The 20557-nt window shown below is 37.4% G+C and overlaps 1 protein-coding gene across 3 annotated transcripts in view; it reads right to left on the minus strand.

The window, feature by feature from the left end:
- Positions 1-5749: 5749 nt before the first annotated feature.
- The window catches only part of LOC123315344 (tyrosine-protein phosphatase non-receptor type 13-like), a 107102-nt gene continuing 92294 nt past the window's right edge, over positions 5750-20557 (minus strand). For all 3 annotated transcript variants that reach the window (XM_044901007.1, XM_044901008.1, XM_044901009.1), the window contains 8 exons: positions 12266-12460; positions 11787-12125; positions 11246-11455; positions 10703-10938; positions 9897-10504; positions 8070-8312; positions 7378-7877; positions 5750-6764 (listed from right to left, as the gene is read on the minus strand). In XM_044901007.1, the coding sequence (XP_044756942.1) occupies positions 6534-6764; positions 7378-7877; positions 8070-8312; positions 9897-10504; positions 10703-10938; positions 11246-11455; positions 11787-12125; positions 12266-12460 (2562 nt within the window). In that variant the 3' untranslated portion in view covers positions 5750-6533. The remainder of the gene's footprint in view (positions 6765-7377; positions 7878-8069; positions 8313-9896; positions 10505-10702; positions 10939-11245; positions 11456-11786; positions 12126-12265; positions 12461-20557) is intronic.

Genomic DNA, 20557 nt, shown 5'->3' on the forward strand with positions numbered 1-20557 from the left:
AATACCGACAGACATCGTTTATCTTGACTTTGCCAAGGCCTTCGACAGGGTCCCAGTGCGTAGGCTAATGCATAAACTCGACACATTCGGTATCCGGGGCCAACTAAGCCTATGGATTCAAGATTACTTGACAGACAGGACTTTCACTGTCAAGGTGGGTCATTCTTTTTCTTCGGACAGACAAGTCACAAGTGGGGTTCCCCAGGGGTCTATTCTTGGCCCACTCCTCTTCGTTGTTTATGCAAGTGACCTTGCGCTTCATATAAAGTCCCGCAAGTCGTTTTATGCCGATGATACTAAACTGTATGGAAATGCCATAGTCGAGCATCAATTCCTTCAAGAAGACCTAGACTCGATTAGTTAGTGGTGTGAGGAATGGCTGATACCTCTAAACATCGACAAATGCGTTGTACTTCACCAAGGAAAGAACAATCCACTCCGCACGTACACAATAAACGGTCAACCGTTACGCATAGTGTCCTCACATGTGGACTTGGGAGTGACTATTAACGCTGACCTAACTTGGTCCGAACACATAATATCCATATGCAAGCGCGCCAATACGCTGATCTACCTCATCCGCAAAACGTTCTCTCATTTATCATATTCAAGTTCGATTAAACTGTACAAAACCTACGTTCGTCCAATTATGGAGTATGCAGGTTCAGTGTGGTGTCCGGTCTTGGTGCGCGACAGGAACTTGTTGGAAGGTGTTCAGCGTCGAGCCACGCGTATGACTTTTGGTGAAGTGCGGCCAACCTATCCCGAAAGACTGAGGATGGCACAACTGATAGCTTTTGACCAACGTCGACTCCGTGGGGACCTTATCATATCTTTCCGTATAGCCAAGTACAATTATGCTAATCTTAGAGAACTTCTCATCTTCAACAATGATCCGAGGTTGAGAGGTCACACTTTCAAATTGAAAAAGGAGAAGTTTGCCACAAGACAGAGACAATATTTTTTGTTCAACCGTATATTCGAGACATGGAATGGCTTACCTGGTGATGTAGTGAATTCTGACTCAGTGAATTGTTTTAAAAACAAAATAGACAGTTGCTTATTTGGTTAATTTGTTTCCATGCATATATTGATTGTTTTTTTTTCTTTTTTTCTCTGCATGCACTCAGTCGGCTTATTGATTTCTTTAGTTTTTAGGCTTATATAGGACTTAGTCCTCAGCCTTCATTTATATGTAATAATAATAATAATAATAATAATGGGTGAACTTGTCTTCAACACCGAAATTAACCATCTGTATGAAAATCTGACACGCTCGAGTATGTACAAGAACGATTTTTTTTGCAATTTAAAAGGATCACTGTGACCTTGCGTCAAGTCCGAATTGTCACTCTCTTGAAAAGTATCTTCCTTGAGGTCCAATCAACATATCCTCTAAAAACATGACTCGAAAATTGTTTTTTTGGACCATTTGCAACTCTTCCGTACGCCAGCCCCACCACGCAAACTGTCAGATTAACATGAATTTATTCTCAGACACCCATAGTGTATATAAATAATCTTTATCTGACACGCTCAAGTATGTACACCTGATGATTTTGTTTTACTTCTTTGAGAAGAAGCAGACGCTTTTCCCACCGCTGAAAGTGCATACATCATAGAAACATTTTCTTCCTACCCATCTAATCTTCAAAATCTAATAGGTCTCCACGACGCTCGAGTTAATACCGATTTAGCATCGTCGGCTCCCCAACTACTAGTCGATGAAATATCTAGTCTCATCGCCTTGAGTCTCGTCTAGAAAAGGAGACGAGACTCTCGTGGGCATCACTTATTTTCAGATCTTTATTTTCTCTTTCTCTGTAGTTTTTTGTGTTTTAGTAACGATTCTGTAATTTCTCCTTCTCTCTCTTTTCTTTTCTGAATTTTCAATTGTAAAACTTATGAAAACTAATGATAGTTCTTCAATAATCCTATTCCTCGAGATAAATAAAATTATGAATTACTCCGGGAATACCCCTGAGAATAACCCTGTGACAAATTCCTGGATTAAATCTTTATTTTTCGCAAGCCAGCAGCTGCAGATCGCCGGGTTTCGGATGACAAATTCGTGAAATAATGCATGCTGTAATTCGTTCCGAGTTCGCGGCCCAAAAACCGCTCATTTTTCTTCCTGCCTCCGAATGCAACGATTCCGTTCCGAATCCGAATCGTAAATCATAGTCCTCTGGCGTTCGGGGTCGTAATTAAACTCAATTGCAATTTCCTGGAAATATTCAGAAAATCGTCGGGTGTAAGGAGGGCAAGGAGCAAAGTTTCCGATTCTCGATAACGTAAAGGGGTCGTCGATTACGTAGGCGTGGGACGTTCCTGATTTTCCTCGCCACACGGCTGCACGCTTCACGTAGTCTGTGTTTTCGGCAGGGGCGGCTCGTCCTATGGGACAGTGAGGCAGTGGCTCACCAATAAATTCAGAATATTACACTGGTGTTGATGAAACATTTGATATTTTTTTTCACTCAATATCATCATCATTTTTTATCGATTTCATTAATCTTTTAATTTTTGGCAGCCACAAGCTTACATTGCATGATTTCACTCACTATCTCTTCATATCTGTCTCTTTTCCCCTTCAAAAAGCTGAGAGGCTAGGCTCAGTGCTTTTTATTTAGACCGTTACTTACCTACATCATTTACGAGAATCGAGATAAGTGACATCGACTTCAGACAAAGTAAGGTAAGGTAGACAAGTCTGTGGTCATAATATTAAGGATGCAATGTGTTCATTGACGTCCTCAGATTAAAAAAGATCGTAAAATCCCGATCCTCATCTTGCGAAAATTAAACTGCAACATATTAGGGTAAACTTTGGTTGAAACTCTTAACTTCTCAGCAGTTCAGACACTGTCGTTTAATAGTCTACTAATATTTGACAGGACTATGTCATTTGATATGAGTTTATTTTATTATAATCAAATTACTTGAGATGGATTTAGCTGTGAGGATTAGATCATCACCAGTTTTTATGTAGAATGTAAATATTCCCAGTTGTGATTCTGTGAATTTTTCAGTATAGCAGCAACAATCAACAATTCTCGAGACCATTACAGATCTCACTTCTCTACATCTAGTGATAGATAGGATAGGGTAGCCCACGAGACCATCCTCAGAAATATCTTAGGAAAGATACAGGTAATGAGAGAGTTGAAAGTCTAAGACCTGGTCTTGTTTTAACAATTACAGCCCAAACTATCAAGGATTTGACAGGTCACAAAGTGATCCATACTCATATTCAAGATGCTAAGAAGAAGCAAAGAACTCCTGTGTCACTGAACTAACTTTTGTCCAAAATCTAAATTTATCTAAAAAATATACAGGCTGAGACTTCGACTCGTACAAATATTTTAGCAGTAGATTCTTAAGGGCAAAAGAAACACTTTTTTTATACCATTTTTTCCGATTCTGTCCTGATAAAAAGATATAGCCATTCAAAGTTTTCATAATGAGCTGTTCCATCCCTGGAAAAACAAAATTACCCTCATAATAACTAGCTAAATCTGTGACACTTCACATCTGTGGATATTTAAACATAGTTGTATTCAGGAAAAGTACCCAATTTTTCAAATTTCACAGATACTTTTTGATTTTTGAACATCAAAATACTCGAAAACGGCGCATTATACAAGAAAATATGAAAAATACTTTCAAATTACAAAATGTTCAAATATTCATTAGTTTAATCAAGAGTTGATCTTTGAATTTTCGGTATTTCTATGCTACGTAAAGGTCTTAATGAGAAAACTGGAAGACGTGGGTAATATCTTGTATTCGAAAAAGATTCATCGAATAAATGTAAAACTATATTACGAAATTCATTTCATTCGATAAAACCGTTTGTGAGATAAAACTAAAAATAATTTTTTTATGGTTTTTCAACAGCCTGTATCTTTCAAACCGAGCCGATTCGGAAAAAATGGTAAAGGAAAAAAGTGATTCTTTTGACCTCAAGAATCAACTGTTTAAATATTTGTACGAGGCAAAGTCTCACCTTGTATAATTTTTCTATCTGCTGTGCCTTATTGTACCACTTTTATCTCTCAGAAGCCGACCCTGATTTTCAGTACCCAAATCAAGAACGGATCGATTCTGACATGGTAGGTAGATTAGGAGAACTTCCCCAAGGGAAAATCCATTGAGAGTAGAATATAATATGTAGCATAGTCTTAACATTAAAATGAATTTCAGCAATTTCCACACATTCAGTACAAGTGGAGATTTCTGTAGTCGATTCGAGAAAGTAACAGATAATTTTCTCTAAAACTGTTGCATTTATTCGAACCAAATATTCACATAACGGATAGTTTTCGAATTGAGGTGCATAATATTGTGAATTTCAGTAATTTTTTATGCGATACTAATAAAAATAATCACTAATAAAAATAATCACTTCACTGGGCTTAGATGTCCCTTAATATTCAGAGTTTGTTGGCTGAAACGGAAATGAAAACTATAGCCAATCGACACCAATCTTAATCTGATCCTGTAGATGAAATTTTTTCCAATAATTCATTTTCCTATACTTAGTTTCTGTTGATTGAAATGGGATCGATATTGGGAGTCTGCAACAGATTATTTTGACTCAGACAAAGGGAGACAGTATGGCATTCTAACAAACGCTTTCTTATTATTAACTGCTTAGGGTCCTATGCTAAAGCAGATTACATATTTGAATTGGAAATGACTATGACTAAAACAAGTGTCTTTTAAATAAAAAACTGATCTCATACGAACAGCCTATCACAACTGATTATAGAATAGAATTATTTGGTTCGTATAGTGCTATCCTGTATGATTATATACATAGTGCTCATAATTGAAAATGAAATTAGCACGAATTTCTCTACACCTAGATTCGAAACCTCATCATCAATTATAATTTAATAATTGTTGCTATACTAGGGTGGCAAATCCAATTTCCTACGTGTCACAATGTGAGTGCGTTTCTCATCCTCCACATATTCAACAGAGCTCCTGATGAATCCATTGCTAATTTCAATCAAAGTAGGCAATTTATTGATTCAGACTACGAATTTCCATCCCCTAATTTTCAATACATTAATGAATATACTAAGAAAAATTCCTTCATTAGTTTATTAGTTATATGTTTTATGATCTATTCTTATTTTTAACTATAATCTTTCACGGGAATATGAATTTATATTATTACTATAGAGATAACTCAGATTTTACATTGAAATGATGCAGAATTTGCTGAATTCATGTGGAGCTGCAAACCTTTCCGTTGAAGCAAAACAAATTATCCGACATGTAGAATGAGCTTTCTCGAAATTTACTTCTGATTCAAGTTTTAAGAGTGAAATGTCTTATCCAAAATCGATTCCCAGAGAACAAGACGAAGTAAATGCTATGCTAGGATCCATAAGGCCTTTACCCTTTCCCTCTATGGAAAAACTATATAGTAGAGTCAACTTCTATACAGAATTACACCCTTTTAGGAAACTCACTTCCCTGAATTCTCACCAGGTGGCATCCTAGTTATATCCTGCAGTGGGCGCATTTCACTGTATTTTTTCAATTGTTCAATAGATAATTTTATTGGGAAAAACAAAGATGCAACGAAAATTTCATAAATATTTACTGAATATAACAATTTCAAAGACACATACTGTAACATATGCAATTCAGTCTAACATACAATTTCGACAAAATCAGTACATTGATCATTATCTTTCATGGATTTATGTGATATATCAATAAAATGATATAAATGATGATAAATATTCATTTTCATATTATCTAAGTATATAGTAATTATCTATACGTTTTTATTCAGACTGTTTTTAATTAGGCACGATTTACAATGGCCTTACTAAGTTATCACTATTCATTCTAACATCACATATAATTATTTATTAGTACTGAAATATGCAAATTCGATGAAATAATGATTTAAAGATCCATCAAATAATTCCTTCAAGTTTGAATATTTTATCAATTTCAACAATCAACAATCTGTTCAGATCAATTCAGCTTCTACTTATAAGAGCTCAGCTTTATTTTCCTCACAGTTCCGAATAGTTCATTCAAATGATATGTTTTATACGATATGAAAAATAAGGGGTTGATTATAGTTTACGATAATGCAAAGATAATATTTTGATGAGGTTCAATCAAAAATATCCCTCATATTATGAGACTCCAGGTTGAGATAAATTATTCCGAATCACTTAAATGCAACCAATTTTGATTATACAACTATATATCAGTAATATTCATATCCATTTATGATAAGAGAAAATATACGTTAGTTACTAATCACTCATCATTTATGTGTTGAGTGTTTCAAGAGATATTCTTATTTTTTTCAACTTTATTATCTTCAATGATTTCGGCACTTGACATTTATCTAAGGAAGCTCTATTATTCAATTCACTAATACATTTTGGTCAGTAGAAATTGATGTAACGATATGATTCGTCTCAAAAATAAGTTCGAAGCAGTGACGATTTGAATGTAACAAAAATATCGGACAAGCCTAAACAGAAAATATATCAAATAAACACCTGTTCTTCATCTGATGTAGTGGTTGCATCGAATCCATTGTCTCTGTCATCGTTCTCCAGCTTCTTCACAGGCGTTACAGGATATCTCACTGGCCCCCTCCATTTTCGGCCAAGTCCCAAGCTTCTTGGCAAAGCTATCGGTGGAATTGCCTCCTTACAAAAGTTTTCTTCTTTCAAATCTTTGAGAAGTTTACGATCCAAGGAATGGTAATTCATATTCTAGAAAGATAATTGCTTGGTGAACAGCTTTTACTCAAGTGCATCAATCAAAACTGTATTTTATCTCGCGTTCTTGCTAGCAGAGGCAAATTTGCAGGCTTGTCTATAATAGACAGGTTTTCGTCCTTGGTACTTCAATAACTATTTAGAATTCCTAAATAAATTGCAACGATTTTTTCAATATTTCCCTAGGCATCAAAGATCTGAACATACATGTTAAACTTTTAAGATCAATATCTCCAAAATAACGCTCAATAGTATGTCCATAAAAAGGATTTATATATACACACACAGCAATCGAAAAACTGAAAAACCAACAAACTTAAACACAAAAATTATATCTGATTCTGAGCCTACGTACTCGGAGAAGATTCAAGCGTTTTATCAACAGAAATCAATGAAATGTGTTGAACCAGCGCCTTCAAGCTCTGTAAAGGCGATGTCGTTTGTTGACAAGGCTTCAAAGAGAAAACAGAAGCAACAATATGTAAATTAGTTATTACATAATTATCTACATCTGCTTTTCTTGATGAAAAGAAAAAGTTTTTTAAAATGAGTAAACTTTTAGTTCACAAATCTCTTTTACATACTAAACCTTTATCTCCTCACTTACCAAATTCTCTTGGCCATCATTCAATCTGTTGCAAGACATGGAGAATTGCTTCTTTAGGTCTGAATTTTCCTTATCGCTCATATTTTCTGATTCAATCTCATAGCGGATATGCTTATGATATGGCACGTCAGTCTTAAAATTCCTCCCATACTTCCTTGTGTTAGAGAGGTCCATACAACTCTCCGTCATGTGCTTCTCTTCAGAGACTTCCTCGTTTATAATGAAATGTTCTCTGGGACTGGTCGGTGCGCTGGCTAATTTCTTCAGTTTATTCATGGTATTCTCCAGTCTCAGATTCGTCAGATTATGATCGTTGAAATCAGAGAGATTTATCCTAGCACTCAAACAGTTCGCGTCTATCGAGTGTTGAGTCTTGGAACTTGGTACATTCCGCGATAGAATGAACTCTACTTTTTGTCCTGTGGACTTCAGCATATTCAGGGCATCCTCATATTTAATGCCAAGGAGATTTTGACGATCAACAGCGACAATCTGATCACCTGAAAACGTTTCAGCTCGTCACAACTTATTCTACGACAACTAAATGAGAATTTCAGCTAGAAAACAAAGTTATCGCGTAAGGATTTTATGAGAACAGACTATAACAAAAGAACCACTATGGAGATATAGCTACAAAACTTATCGTTCCATATCCTGAGCATATTCATGCAATAAACCACGGAAGTCCATACCTGCCATCATTTTTCCAGTCGAATATGCAGCTCCTCCTAATATAACCGTCTGGATATATACATTACCATCAGATCCTTGCGTTATTTGTATACCTAAAGAGCCCTTTCTATCTTTCTCTACGGTGACAGTTGAAAATACTCTTTCTTCGGCAAATGATATGTTGTTGAACTTATCAATGAGAGATTCGCTGAGACTTTCATGAAAATCTGGCAAAATGTTGCTACAGGCCTTTATCGTTGAATCTGGGAAACAAAATCATTTCGGAATGTAGTCTTCATAAAAAAATTTACGAAAGGATAGGTATGCCATCATGGGGTCCATGATTTGGGGCTTATTGTTACAGCGAAAAATAACTAATACACTGCGAAAAAAAATTAACGCACATTCTGAAAATCTCAATTTTAATGAAAGTTAAGTTTTGAACGAAACAAGACACATTAAATGGAAGAAGAATTCAGGATTTCACCGAATCTTATGTGAAAGAAGAGAAATGAACAATTTTCAAAATACTGAAATGCTGATAAGTGATTTAATACTTGGTATTTCCACCCTTGCGTTAATTATAGCTCGGCAACGACGGTTCATACTCAAAATGAGTGATCTTAAAATGTTCTGATCTAATCCTTCCCAGATTTCTTCGAGTTGGATTCCTAAGTCATTAAGAGTAGCTGGATGATTTTCTGAACTTCTCATCCTTCTATTGAGGTTGTCCCAAACCTGCTCAATGGGATTGAGATCTGGACTTATCGTCCATAAAAATGAAATTTTCACCAATGTATGGGGCAAATGGCACTACATGCTCTTCAAGAATGTTCCTTATATTCTTATCAGTATTCATAGCTCCATTATCAACGACCACTAGGTCTGTGCGAGCAGTCAATGATATTCCATACCATACCATAATCGATCCTCCCTCGAAACCAGTAGTATTCAGGAACTTGCACTGAACATATCTTTCATGTGGACGTCTGTATACAAGGGAACGTCGATCACAATGGTAGAGGCAGAATCTAGACTCATCTGTGAAGAGAACTCTTTCCCAATCGGCCTCTTCCCAATGGATATGCTCTCTCGCAAAATCCAAACGCGCCCTTCGATGGGCTGGGGTAAGAGCTGGGCCTCTTGCCGCGACACGAGGCCTTAAATCATATTCTCTGAGGCGATTTCTTATTGTCTGAGTGCTAATTTGTACACGTGGTCTACCCTATCCTGGTCTTCGGACATTCATACCTGTCTCCCTGAATCGCTGCAACATTCTGGACATACTTGTATGGGAAACTTCAAACCTTTCTGCAATTCTTGTGTATGTCCATCCTTCTTCTCGCAAAACTACCGCTTGGGCATATTCCTCTTGAGTCAAATCTGTGTTTCGCGTTGCATAGCGATCGAGTGTAGAAAATCAAACGAAAGAAAAACTATTGATCACCAGAATTGATCGAGAACAACTGATTTTAGAATGGAGCCAATACATTCAAAATCTGATAATATCATCTCTTTTTATTCCTGCTGAGAAAAAACATCTGTATTGAAGAAAACCGTTGAAAGTGGATAACATATATATGCATAATTCTGATAAAAATAATTATCATTGAGAACATCTTTAGTTGTAGAATAAATTTGAGATTTCCATATAATGTGCGTTAATTTTTTTGCGCAGTGTATTATGGGTGGCAATTGTTGACCTAAAATCATCTGAAAATTTGTGTCATTACATGATAATGAAAGTTCACCTTTGTCCACAATAATATTGTTACGTTATCGTGAGATTCTTACATTGTGAATGTAAAAACCATCTCAGTTATTGAATGAGCAACTTTGCAACTTACCCAGTATGTAAGCATTTGAAGAGGGAGACAATAACTCCCTGCCAGACAGCCTAATGGAATTGGAGCTGCAGTGCAGTGATACCGACTGTAACGATAGACTTTCCAAATCGTCTCTAGCGTTCACAGCCTCCATCGACCTTGATATTCTACAGCCTGTTCCTCCGATAGCCCTTGTACCCATTTTCACACCCCTTCTCTTATCCGCCACACTAGGGACACCAGTCACGTACTGATTTTCGTGGGATGAAATATTCTCCTCCATTTTCTTTTCCACCACATACCTAGAATTCCACTTCTCCTTGTCGTCTCCATTCGGAAAATCATCTGCGCTCTTTGATCTCCTGTACTTGTAGTTCTCAGATAGGTCGCTGTTTCTGGATGACGGTCTGAACTCTATCCTGAATTCGGTATCTGCGTTGACTGTGCCTACGTCCAGGTCTTTGTAATCCGTGAGGGCTTCCAACTTATAGAGGGAGTTCGTCTCGTTCTTCATATCTTTTAGAGGAATGCCGAATTGTTGAGAAAGGGATTGGAGAGATGCATATTCAGTCCTAAGCCTCAGGAAGAATTGGTGGTGAAGGGAGGCCAAACGGAAAGTAAAGTAGCTCCTGAAAATGTTATCTCATGTTTTAGTTTCAGTCAGCAGGTGCTCTAAGAATTCGGTTATTTCAGAAAGAAAAAATATATCCCAGATAATATCACCTTATACAAAAAACATCATCTAAAGAAACAGGAATTTTCAGGTGAGAAACAGTGTTACAAATTGAAAAATTTATCAATGCTTACATACTACAGAAAATACTCACTTCTTATGATCCATTTTCAGTTTGTACTTCTTCAATTTCGACGCAAAGAATTTATTTTCTTTTGGAATAACACATAAGTAACGTTTGCTATAACATAACGTCTGGATGTTTTTCCAGTCGAACATTTCATAAAGCTCCGGACCACAGTTACTTGTTGTTTGACCTCTCTTATACAAATTTATCCCCTGCGCACTAATGTACAACCAGACATCCTTGGAGGTATTGTCCTTGAGAGTCTGCGAAAATAATCATCATCAGTACAATTTTCAAAATTCATGAATCAATGAGTTAATAACTCAAGAACCTTGTGCTTTGGATACGTTAAAAAATATATTAAGGATCATTACGATCCAAAAGTTTTCAGGAAAATATCTCTTTCGGTTTCCTAGATACGTCTAATAGACACTTTTCTCGAAACACCCTGTACATAACTATGGCTATTTCTAGTTCCTGAGCAGAGCTTTCTTGAATTTATCGTCGGCGAAACTTTCTTTACGAAGACAATCGAATGTCATAATGAAAAACTACAAGGACCCTGCTTACCCAAGCGGCAGTATAAAAATGACCACCGTAATGGGACAGTTTTTGGGCACAGCTGATGAAATCCTCCTCCGCCTTTTCCCGGTTCATTCCACACTTAGACTTATGAGCTTTCACCAGTTCTTCCCTCAGATATTTATGGTCATCAAGTGCGCAAGACATCGTGTCTGGTACGTAATGTTCCAATAAAAAATAGTCGCTAGTCCCATGTTCCTGAAATATGAATTCGAGTTCATGATGGCTTAATCACGTCAAAAATCCCCTTCCAATCGTTGATTCATAATGAAGTCAATATTTTTCATAATTTATAGTCATATCCAAATCATGCTGTTAAAAGGAATAGTTTGTCAGTTAAAATTCTCTCTAAGTATTAACATTCTGAAGCTTGATGAATTAAGTTCCCAAAAAAAAAAGAAGGCTACAAAATGATTTTGGACAATAATCGATTTATTACAGTATGTTCGTATATTTCGATACTCTATACCTAACTTTAAATATTCTCCACCTTGGAAGCCATTTAACTCTTGAAAAAATCTTCAGTTACCTTATCCCTATAGTCGCCAAACTCAGCTTGCATCGCAAATCCATTCATCTCTATGAGCTGAGAGAAAGAACAAGGCAATTGGTGTTCCAAAATCGACCTCCTCAACTGAAGATACAACAGATGGCGAGCTTGTGGGCTACGGATACCTCTTAAAGAAGGCAGAAAAAACCTGACCCTCATAAATAGCGTCAGAGTTCCTAGTAAGTCATCAGGGGATCCTGCGGGCTGCATGGCCTTACAAATTCTTGTGTCCGATGGTAGAAATACGAAATCACCAGCTATAAGAGCAGATATACCCAACATGAAGTTCTCCTCAATGTGTTCCTTCTGAATAATGAGCTGTGAAATAAAGCCATAATAAAAAACTTATCAAATATGTTTGATTTTCGACATATTTCAAATGGAATCTAGGTAGGTGTTGCCAACTAAATTTGTTCACCTAAATGGAAAACTGATGAAAAACAAACTTTAAAACTCACCTCAAACAATTGACCTGCTGTGGTTGTAGAGGGGTTACATAAAACATCCAGCTTTTGACCATTGAGTAGAATTACCAGCACATTTTTTCTACTGCTGTTTTTGGGATCTGGTAAAGCTAATTTTTTGTTGGGCAGAGAAGCTCTCACCACAAATTCTGGTCCAATGCAGTCTCCTGAAGAGCCACATTTCGTTTCCTGAAAATAATGGTATTCATTGAGCATTTTTTACCGAAGTATTAGAGTAGGTCAATCATAGTTACTCAATGCCTAACATTCAAAAAATCTCTGAAATAATCACTAGGTTTATATAGTGAAAGAAAAAGGATATTGTTATAAAATTGCGGCCTATTTACCGATCCAACAATGTGAGTACCTATTGATATAATTCAGTGAAACTAACCAAGACAAATAGCACCTCCATAGGATAGATGAATCAGACTGGTCAACACTGTGCAAGTATAATTTATCAAGCCAAGTTTCGAACATTCGTTATAAATGGGATTAGATATGTGTGATCGTGATTGATGTTTTCATCGTATACCTGTCAAGAAAATTTACAGCATCCATTATTCTCAGTATAACTCAATCAAGCAAGAAACTGATTACTTGATACGAACGATTTTTATGACAAAAACTATCGGATTCTAAATGGCATCATGAAATTGACCTTGAACTTAACTTTTTTGCATTCGGGTATTTTGAGAATAATTCGAAGGAAGTTTTATGATAATAAGAAACGACAATCATGGGAGATGTTCCTCAATCAAGTGATTACTCTGGTAATTTCCACACTTCTTACGTCTGAAGGACAATGAACAAAAACAACAATGGTTCCTATATGGATTGAATTATAAAATTATTGACGCATTGAAATATTCCTTAGCACCAAAACAATATTCACGAACTTTCCTACTTTTTTATCACCAATAGTTTGGATGTTTCAATGTCTTTTTCTTTTTTTATGAGGAATGAACTTTATTCCCTTGAAAAATGTCACAACTGTTGAGTTCAAACGTGACTTGATAAATTTTTCATGCATGATCGAATCTGGGCTTCCCTCAGCCTGAATCCGATCCTGCTCGTCAAACTTCATCCGTTTTATAATTCATTTCACACATGAATTACATGGAAAAGAGCGATAATACTTTGAAAAGTTGGACATGTAACATAGAAGGTTTTAGGAAGTGCCTTCATCGAGGCCTTCATCTTTTTCAAAATTTATGGATTACGGAAATGATATTTTCGACATATCGCTACTTTGCTCTCGAAACAGAAAAAATATATGTTTCGTCGGGCACGTTCGAAAGCCATTTTTGTGAGAAATGATCCGTATAAAGCCTGGCAGCACATGCAGTGATGAATGTGGAATATGTGGGAGGATATGAGCCAATTGATTAGCTCTTATAGGGGGGTGAACAATTCCCGAATTTTTTTGTGAAACGGCTCCATCAAATAAAGTGGCAAAACACTTTATTCCGATAACTTCCATTGGTAGAAATCGATTCCAAACGCAGTTTTTCTCTCAGATTTTGTGAAAATGGATATTCAATAAATTCTTCATATGGCTTTATCGTTTTCAATGATAAAAATCAATCAGGAAAAAGACTTTTTCTCTTCTGAAATGATAAATATCTACTTGCTGAAAGTTTCATACGAAGATAGGTACATTGTTGTTCAGAACATTGTTGCTACATTTTGCTAAACGCAATCGCGATTTTTTTGGTTGTGAAGTTATCAGAAAAGTTCATAATTTTCTCTTTGTGCTCCAGTAAGACTCGTATTGAAAACTATAAACCAAAAGACATTCTTCTGACAGTGAACTATGAAAACATATTTTTTTACTCGATTCCAAATAATTACGCTATACGAAATAGTGAATCAAAAATGAAGGAGCCAAATGTTTTTTAGGCAATCTTGATTTCATATAATATGCTCCTCAAATTTCGTAGTGTGAGATGTCTAAACCGATCTTATGTCTTCTCCAGAGGTTTCTTAAGCCGATAAACTGCTTCATCTACTTCTCGCTAATGATCCCCCCATACCAGCTAACTGCGGTAAACCTACGACAATACACAAAATCCTGTCAGCTACATATACAGCATCCTACACACTAAGCCCAGAGCTTTCTCTCATTCGCGGAATCTTCAAACATTGAAACGCTCCAGCAAGCTGCAAACATCGAACCCGAGTCAATCGCTTGACAGGAGAAGACGTGCTACAGTGCTCCTAGTGCTATAAAAGAGAAAGCGGACGAGAAAGTCACAGTGCCGTAAAAGTGAAAGCGGAGGTGAAAGTGCCCACTAACCAAGCTACGGAATATTTGATTCCGTCTGTGAAGTTGTGTAGGTTCTATATTTGTTATCGGAATTTTAATTCGTTAAAATTTTCAAAGTTGGTGTTCATCCTAAGTGTCCAGAGAATTTTCTCGTTGGTACTGCAGAAAACATCAGGTGAGCTTATTTTTCGTATCTTTCTTTCTGATTTTTCTCATAGCGTAGAGAATTTTTGATGAGCCGTTTTGTTTTTATGCATGAGATACATTTTTCTTTTGTCTTGAAAAATTTTATTTCCAATTTCTTCGAGTAGCGAAGTAATTATTAATTAGATTCTAAAATGTCTGACCATTCGGACTGCGAGTCCGTAATGGAAGAAGACGCGCCAGAAATCGCTAATGTCGTGTCCGAACACGATATTTTGAGAGAGGAGAACGCAAGTTTGAAAGCGAGGGTGAATGAGTTAGATAGATGCGTATCTAGCTTAGTTGCTGAGATTAAAAATCTCAGGGAGAGGCTCGAGTTGCAGGAGGGAAATAAGGAAAGTCCTTACTCCAAAGCACTCAAGAAGAACATTATTTTGAAAAATGTCCAAGAAGTGAACTTACCGGTTCAAAAACAGAAGATGGAGGTGGTCAAAACCCCTCAAACCAAAATTTCCCCACCCGCCAAAAGAGTGAGAAAGGATAGCTCCTCGTCAAATGAAGAGGCAAACAAGAAAAGAGTCTTGGAAACCCCAGCCCAAGAGAAAACCACTCCAGTGGAGAGAAAAGAAAAAATCCCCCCAGTTACCCTGAGGGGTACGTCCGAATGGACGTCAATTTCCAACGCGTTAATGCGAAACGGAATAAATTACAGCAGAGCGACTACTGTGAAGGACGGAATTAGGGTCGTTCCACAAACCGCGGAAGACCACAGAAGAATGACGGACTTCCTTCATAAAATAAATAGGGAGTTTTACACTCTTCAACGGGAGGAAGAAAAGAAAATCTATGCGGTAGTGAGATATCTACCGCTGGATGCAGATATCCCGACGATCCTTGATGACCTCAAGGATCAAGGGATCGTCGATGCTGAGGTCATAAGAATGACCTCAAATATAACTAAGAGGCCGATGCCCTTATTGCTGGTTAAAACCCAGAATAAGGGTATCTTCGAGGTGAGAAGGCTCTACAACATGAACTGTGTTGTTGAACCTAAGAGAAGGACGACCGGGCCTGGACAATGTTACCGCTGTCAGCGATATGGACATGCCCAAAGTAAGTGCACTTTTCCATGGAGGTGCGTGAAATGCTCCGGTAATCACAGCTCCAAGGAGTGTACGCTCACCAGGGAGAACGAGGAGCGAAATGCCTCTTGTGTTCTCTGTGGAGAGCAAGGACATCCAGCCAGCTACAAGGGATGTAGCGAATGGAAATTGGTCACTAAAAAGACCAAGAGATCGCCAAGATCGAACCAGACCAGCTCGAGGCCAACACAAAATACACCGAGGCCATCCCCAAACTCTTCGGAAGTGAAGAAACCCCAGGAAACTGCAACCGAAGCAGTCAAAGAGACGAAGAAACCAGAGAAAAAGACGGAAAAGGCAAAAACCGTCAAAAAAGCCGAAACCAGAAAAGGAATTTCTGGAATCACTGAGGAACTGGATAAGTTCACGAAAAACCTCCTCAGCACGATGATGCAGAATCTGGAGAAAGAGATTGAGAAGAAGATGCAGCAAATTATTAAGAATATTTAATGGCTGACACGACGATAAAGAACAATCTCATAATCGTCTCTTGGAACGTCGAAGGATTGAGAGCCCGCAGATCAGAATTCGAAGAACTGATTGAAGAGAAGAGACCGGATGTCATAGCTCTTCAAGAAACGAGACTTAACCCCAACGTTCGGATAGCATTTCCCAATTACGATATTTACAGAAATGATAGACCTAACAGCACAGGTGGCGTTGCTATACTGGCTAGAAGGAATATGGATCACCATTTCGACCAAATATTCAATGGACAAGAAGTAGAAGCAATATCGATTATTGTGAATACTAATCGAGGGCAAGTGAAGATTATTTCAACTTATAAATCACCGGATAAGGACATGCTGGAAGAGGATCTAAAAATGCTACTAGAAGGAAGACACCCGAAAATCATAATTGGTGATCTTAACTGCAAATCGCAGGAATGGAACAGTAGGGTGGAAAATACAAACGGGAGAAGACTGAAGATTTATGCTGAAAAACTTAATGCAGTTGTGATAGGACCTGATATACCGACCTACATACCAAGAGTAAATGGACTACCCGATGTACTGGACATTGTCGTAATGAAAGACATCACTGAAGAAATCAGCATTGATACAATAGAAGACGGAACTTCAGACCACAATCCCATAGAATTCATAGTGGGACATGGCCCAAGAAACGAAGAAGAGACACAAACCAAGGAACGCACAGACTGGGAGAAATATAAGAATTTACTTCAGGAGAAAATCAGGGAAATTCCCCAAATAAACACCCAGGATGAATTAGATGAAGCAGTTGAAAAATTGGAAAATCATATAAAAGAAGCCTATGAAGAAAGCACCAAGAGAATAAGGAAACCAATTCCGAAACATTCACATGGAGATACGCCAAGGGATATAAAGGAACTTATAAAAAAGAACAGAAGACTCAGGAAAATCTACAGAACAACAAAAAGAGAAGAAGACAAGAAGAAACTGAATAAGCATAGTCAGATATTGAAAAATGCTTTAACAGAACTGCGTAATAACAGATGGCACCAGAGATTAAGGGAACTGAATACAATAGATCACTCGGCTTGGAAAATGCAAAAACGCTTACGACGAGAACAGACAGTTATACCTCCACTGCATGGAGCAAACGGAATGGTATATACGAGACTTGAAAAAGCCGAAGCACTTGCCGACACAATTGAGAGAGAAGCCAGAATAAATTACAGAAATGATGATGACAATGAAGATCTAGAAGAAGAAGTGGAGGCAAACGAAGAACTGATGATGGAACCACCGGAAACCGAAATCATTCCAAAACCGGCTTCACCAACAGAAATCAAAGAGATCATAATGAAACTGAAAAACCGGAAAGCACCGGGAGAAGATAGGATAACGAATTATATGTTGAAGAAATTGCCTAGAAAAGGAATAGCAGCCTTGACGAATATAACAAACGGAGTGATGAGGACCGAATACTACCCAAAGAGATGGAAAACTGCAGAAATGATAGTTTTCAACAAGCCTGGAAAGGAACGGAAATTTCCTCAAAATTATAGACCAATCAGCCTACTATCAGCACTAGGAAAAGTCGTCGAGAGGGTTATCGCCAAAAGGCTGAATGAGGAAACAGAAATGTTGAAGATAATCCCACCCGAACAATTTGGATTTCGACGAGAACACTCGACTGAACTCCAATTACTACGGCTCATAGAATACGTCACCGAAGGAATGCAGACCAAACAGGCCACAGGATTAGTTCTGATGGATATCGAGAGAGCTTTTGATAGAGTATGGCACGAAGGCCTAATCTACAAGATGAAAAGAGCAGGATATTCGACCAAGCTATGCAAGATTATAAGGAATTATCTGAGGAATAGAAACTTTTATGTGAAGATAGATGGAGCAACCTCTCAAACCAGACAATTGGAAGCGGGAGTGCCTCAAGGATCGGTACTTGGACCTCTGCTTTACGTAATATACGTTTATGATATCCCGAAGAATGCTAGGAATATGCTCACCTTGTACGCAGATGACACAGGAATAGCGTTCAGACATCGACGCCCAGAGATCATACACCGGAGACTGCAGGAAGCCATAGATGAATTACTCAAATGGTGCATCAAATGGAAAATCCAAATCAATGGAAGAAAGACTCAAGCAATATTACTGCAAAAGAGGAGATTGAGGATGGAAGAAAACCTTGAAGTTGATGGACAAGAGGTTGAATGGAAAAATGAAGCAACATACCTAGGAGTGACGCTTGACAGAGGACTTACATGGAAAAACCACATCAAATGTGCTGTTGATAAAACAAAAGCCGCAATGAGTAAACTTTATCCACTCATAGGCAGAAGAAGTCATATGAATAAGAACATCAAGTTGACGATGATTAAAACTATTGCGCGACCACAACTCACATATGGATCGGCGGCATGGGGCTTCGCAGCCAAGACCCACATCAAGAGAATACAGGCCACTGAGAATAAACTCCTTAGAATGGCGATGGACGTACCCTGGTTTGTTAGGAACAAACAAATCTACAAGGACTTGGAATGGGAACCAGTTACAGAATTTATGAAGAGAAAGGCGGAAAGGATATTCGACAAAGCCAAACAACATCCAAATGAGGAACTACGAAGATTAGTCGACTACGATCCAACAGAAGAAGCTAGAAGGTCAAGAACCTACCACCGAAGACCGAGAGATCAGTTAAGGATTTAAATGTAACCAAAGAAGAGCTTAACCTATAAAAGCTATAGGCAGCATACAACTATCAACACGACTATGATCGTGTGAGAGTCCAGAAACCATAAGAGTCAACTGGTTAATAGGCAAAATGCCCGGAACCTATGAAGAAGCAGTTAAGGGTTTTTAGTGGGTCTCGAGCTCAGAGAGTGAGAATCCCCACACTGTTCCCCCTCAGCAGAGGGTGTGTTCGTCTGTTTGCAGATTTTCCCCCTGCTACACCAAAAAAAAAAAAAAAAAAAAAAAAAAAAAAAAAAAAAAAAAAAAAACATCGAACAGAAAATTAGACAGAGTTTCTGTGTACGTTTGCTGCAAAAGCGCGAGAGATCTAACACACATAATTTCAGTAGTTGATTTGAACAAGGAATCTTGCTATTGATGATAATGATGACATAATTTTTATGAATTTCTTGATTTTTGTCCGGAGGAGATCTTCAGACACTAGTCAAGACAATTTCGAAACAATATTTGGTTCATGGCCTCTATTGAGACTCTACAGGGTGATCTATCCGATTCGACCGATTTTATATACTTTTAACAAAAACTTTGGTATGGCTCATTAAATTTTGATAAATTTTTCAGTGAAGTACAAGATAAATGAGTACATTCAAGAATTCCACTAAGATTTTCAAATTACCGGATGGTTATTGTGATAATTTCAGATTTGGTGTGCAGGTTGAAAAAACACCCTGTACATTAAGTTTCCACTTCGAAGATTTTTGCCAGACCTTATATTACCTATTCTTCATCTTTTTTATTATATGTCCGTTTTCGATTCGAATGAATAATTATGTTTTGAAATAGTAAATCGATTGGTAAATGAATCATTCCTATTGTTAAAAAATCAATTCACTATCGACTATCATACAGCAATAATTGATGAGCAAATATCGGATAAATATCATTGTCATTCGTGAAGAATCCCAAATTATTCATGAGGCCATTTTTAGGAATGCTGGTTGATACAGTATGCCATTAATAATTGTTATTAGATGCACATGCACTGTCACGAAGAATGCGATTGGTAGAAATGAAAGTGTGTTTCGATACTGTCAATATGGAATCGAATTTTTGTGTTGACCATCATTTTGTATTTCCTGCATAGGCTATCGAAAAATTTGGATGACATGATAAGCCTATAGTTCCAAGAGAGGGATCAATGCAAATAAATCATAATTATACTGATAATGCTTAAAATATACTGCTCCACAAAAGTTAGGGATATCGTATTCAATCGTTTTTAAAAGTATGTAATCTTCGAGAAAATCGCTGTAAAATCATTTAAAACTCAATAACAACTTGAATCGATCCAATGAAAATCAGTATGAGACATTTCGTCAATCTGGTCGCCTTTTTTCTGAAGTTTGGTTCTTTGCATATGCCTCATAAATGTTCTTATTTTGAAATGAAATCAGTTTATCAACGGCTTCGATTTAAAACGAGTTTTCTGAAAATGCCAAGACGTAAATTAACAAACGCTGAGGCTAATAGGGCTCTCGGAATGCTACGGTGTGGCCTAACTCAGGTTGTTGTAGCGGAAAGGCTCCAA

Source organism: Coccinella septempunctata, chromosome 6 (assembly GCF_907165205.1).
Source record: "Coccinella septempunctata chromosome 6, icCocSept1.1, whole genome shotgun sequence".
Taxonomy (NCBI): domain Eukaryota; kingdom Metazoa; phylum Arthropoda; class Insecta; order Coleoptera; family Coccinellidae; genus Coccinella; species Coccinella septempunctata.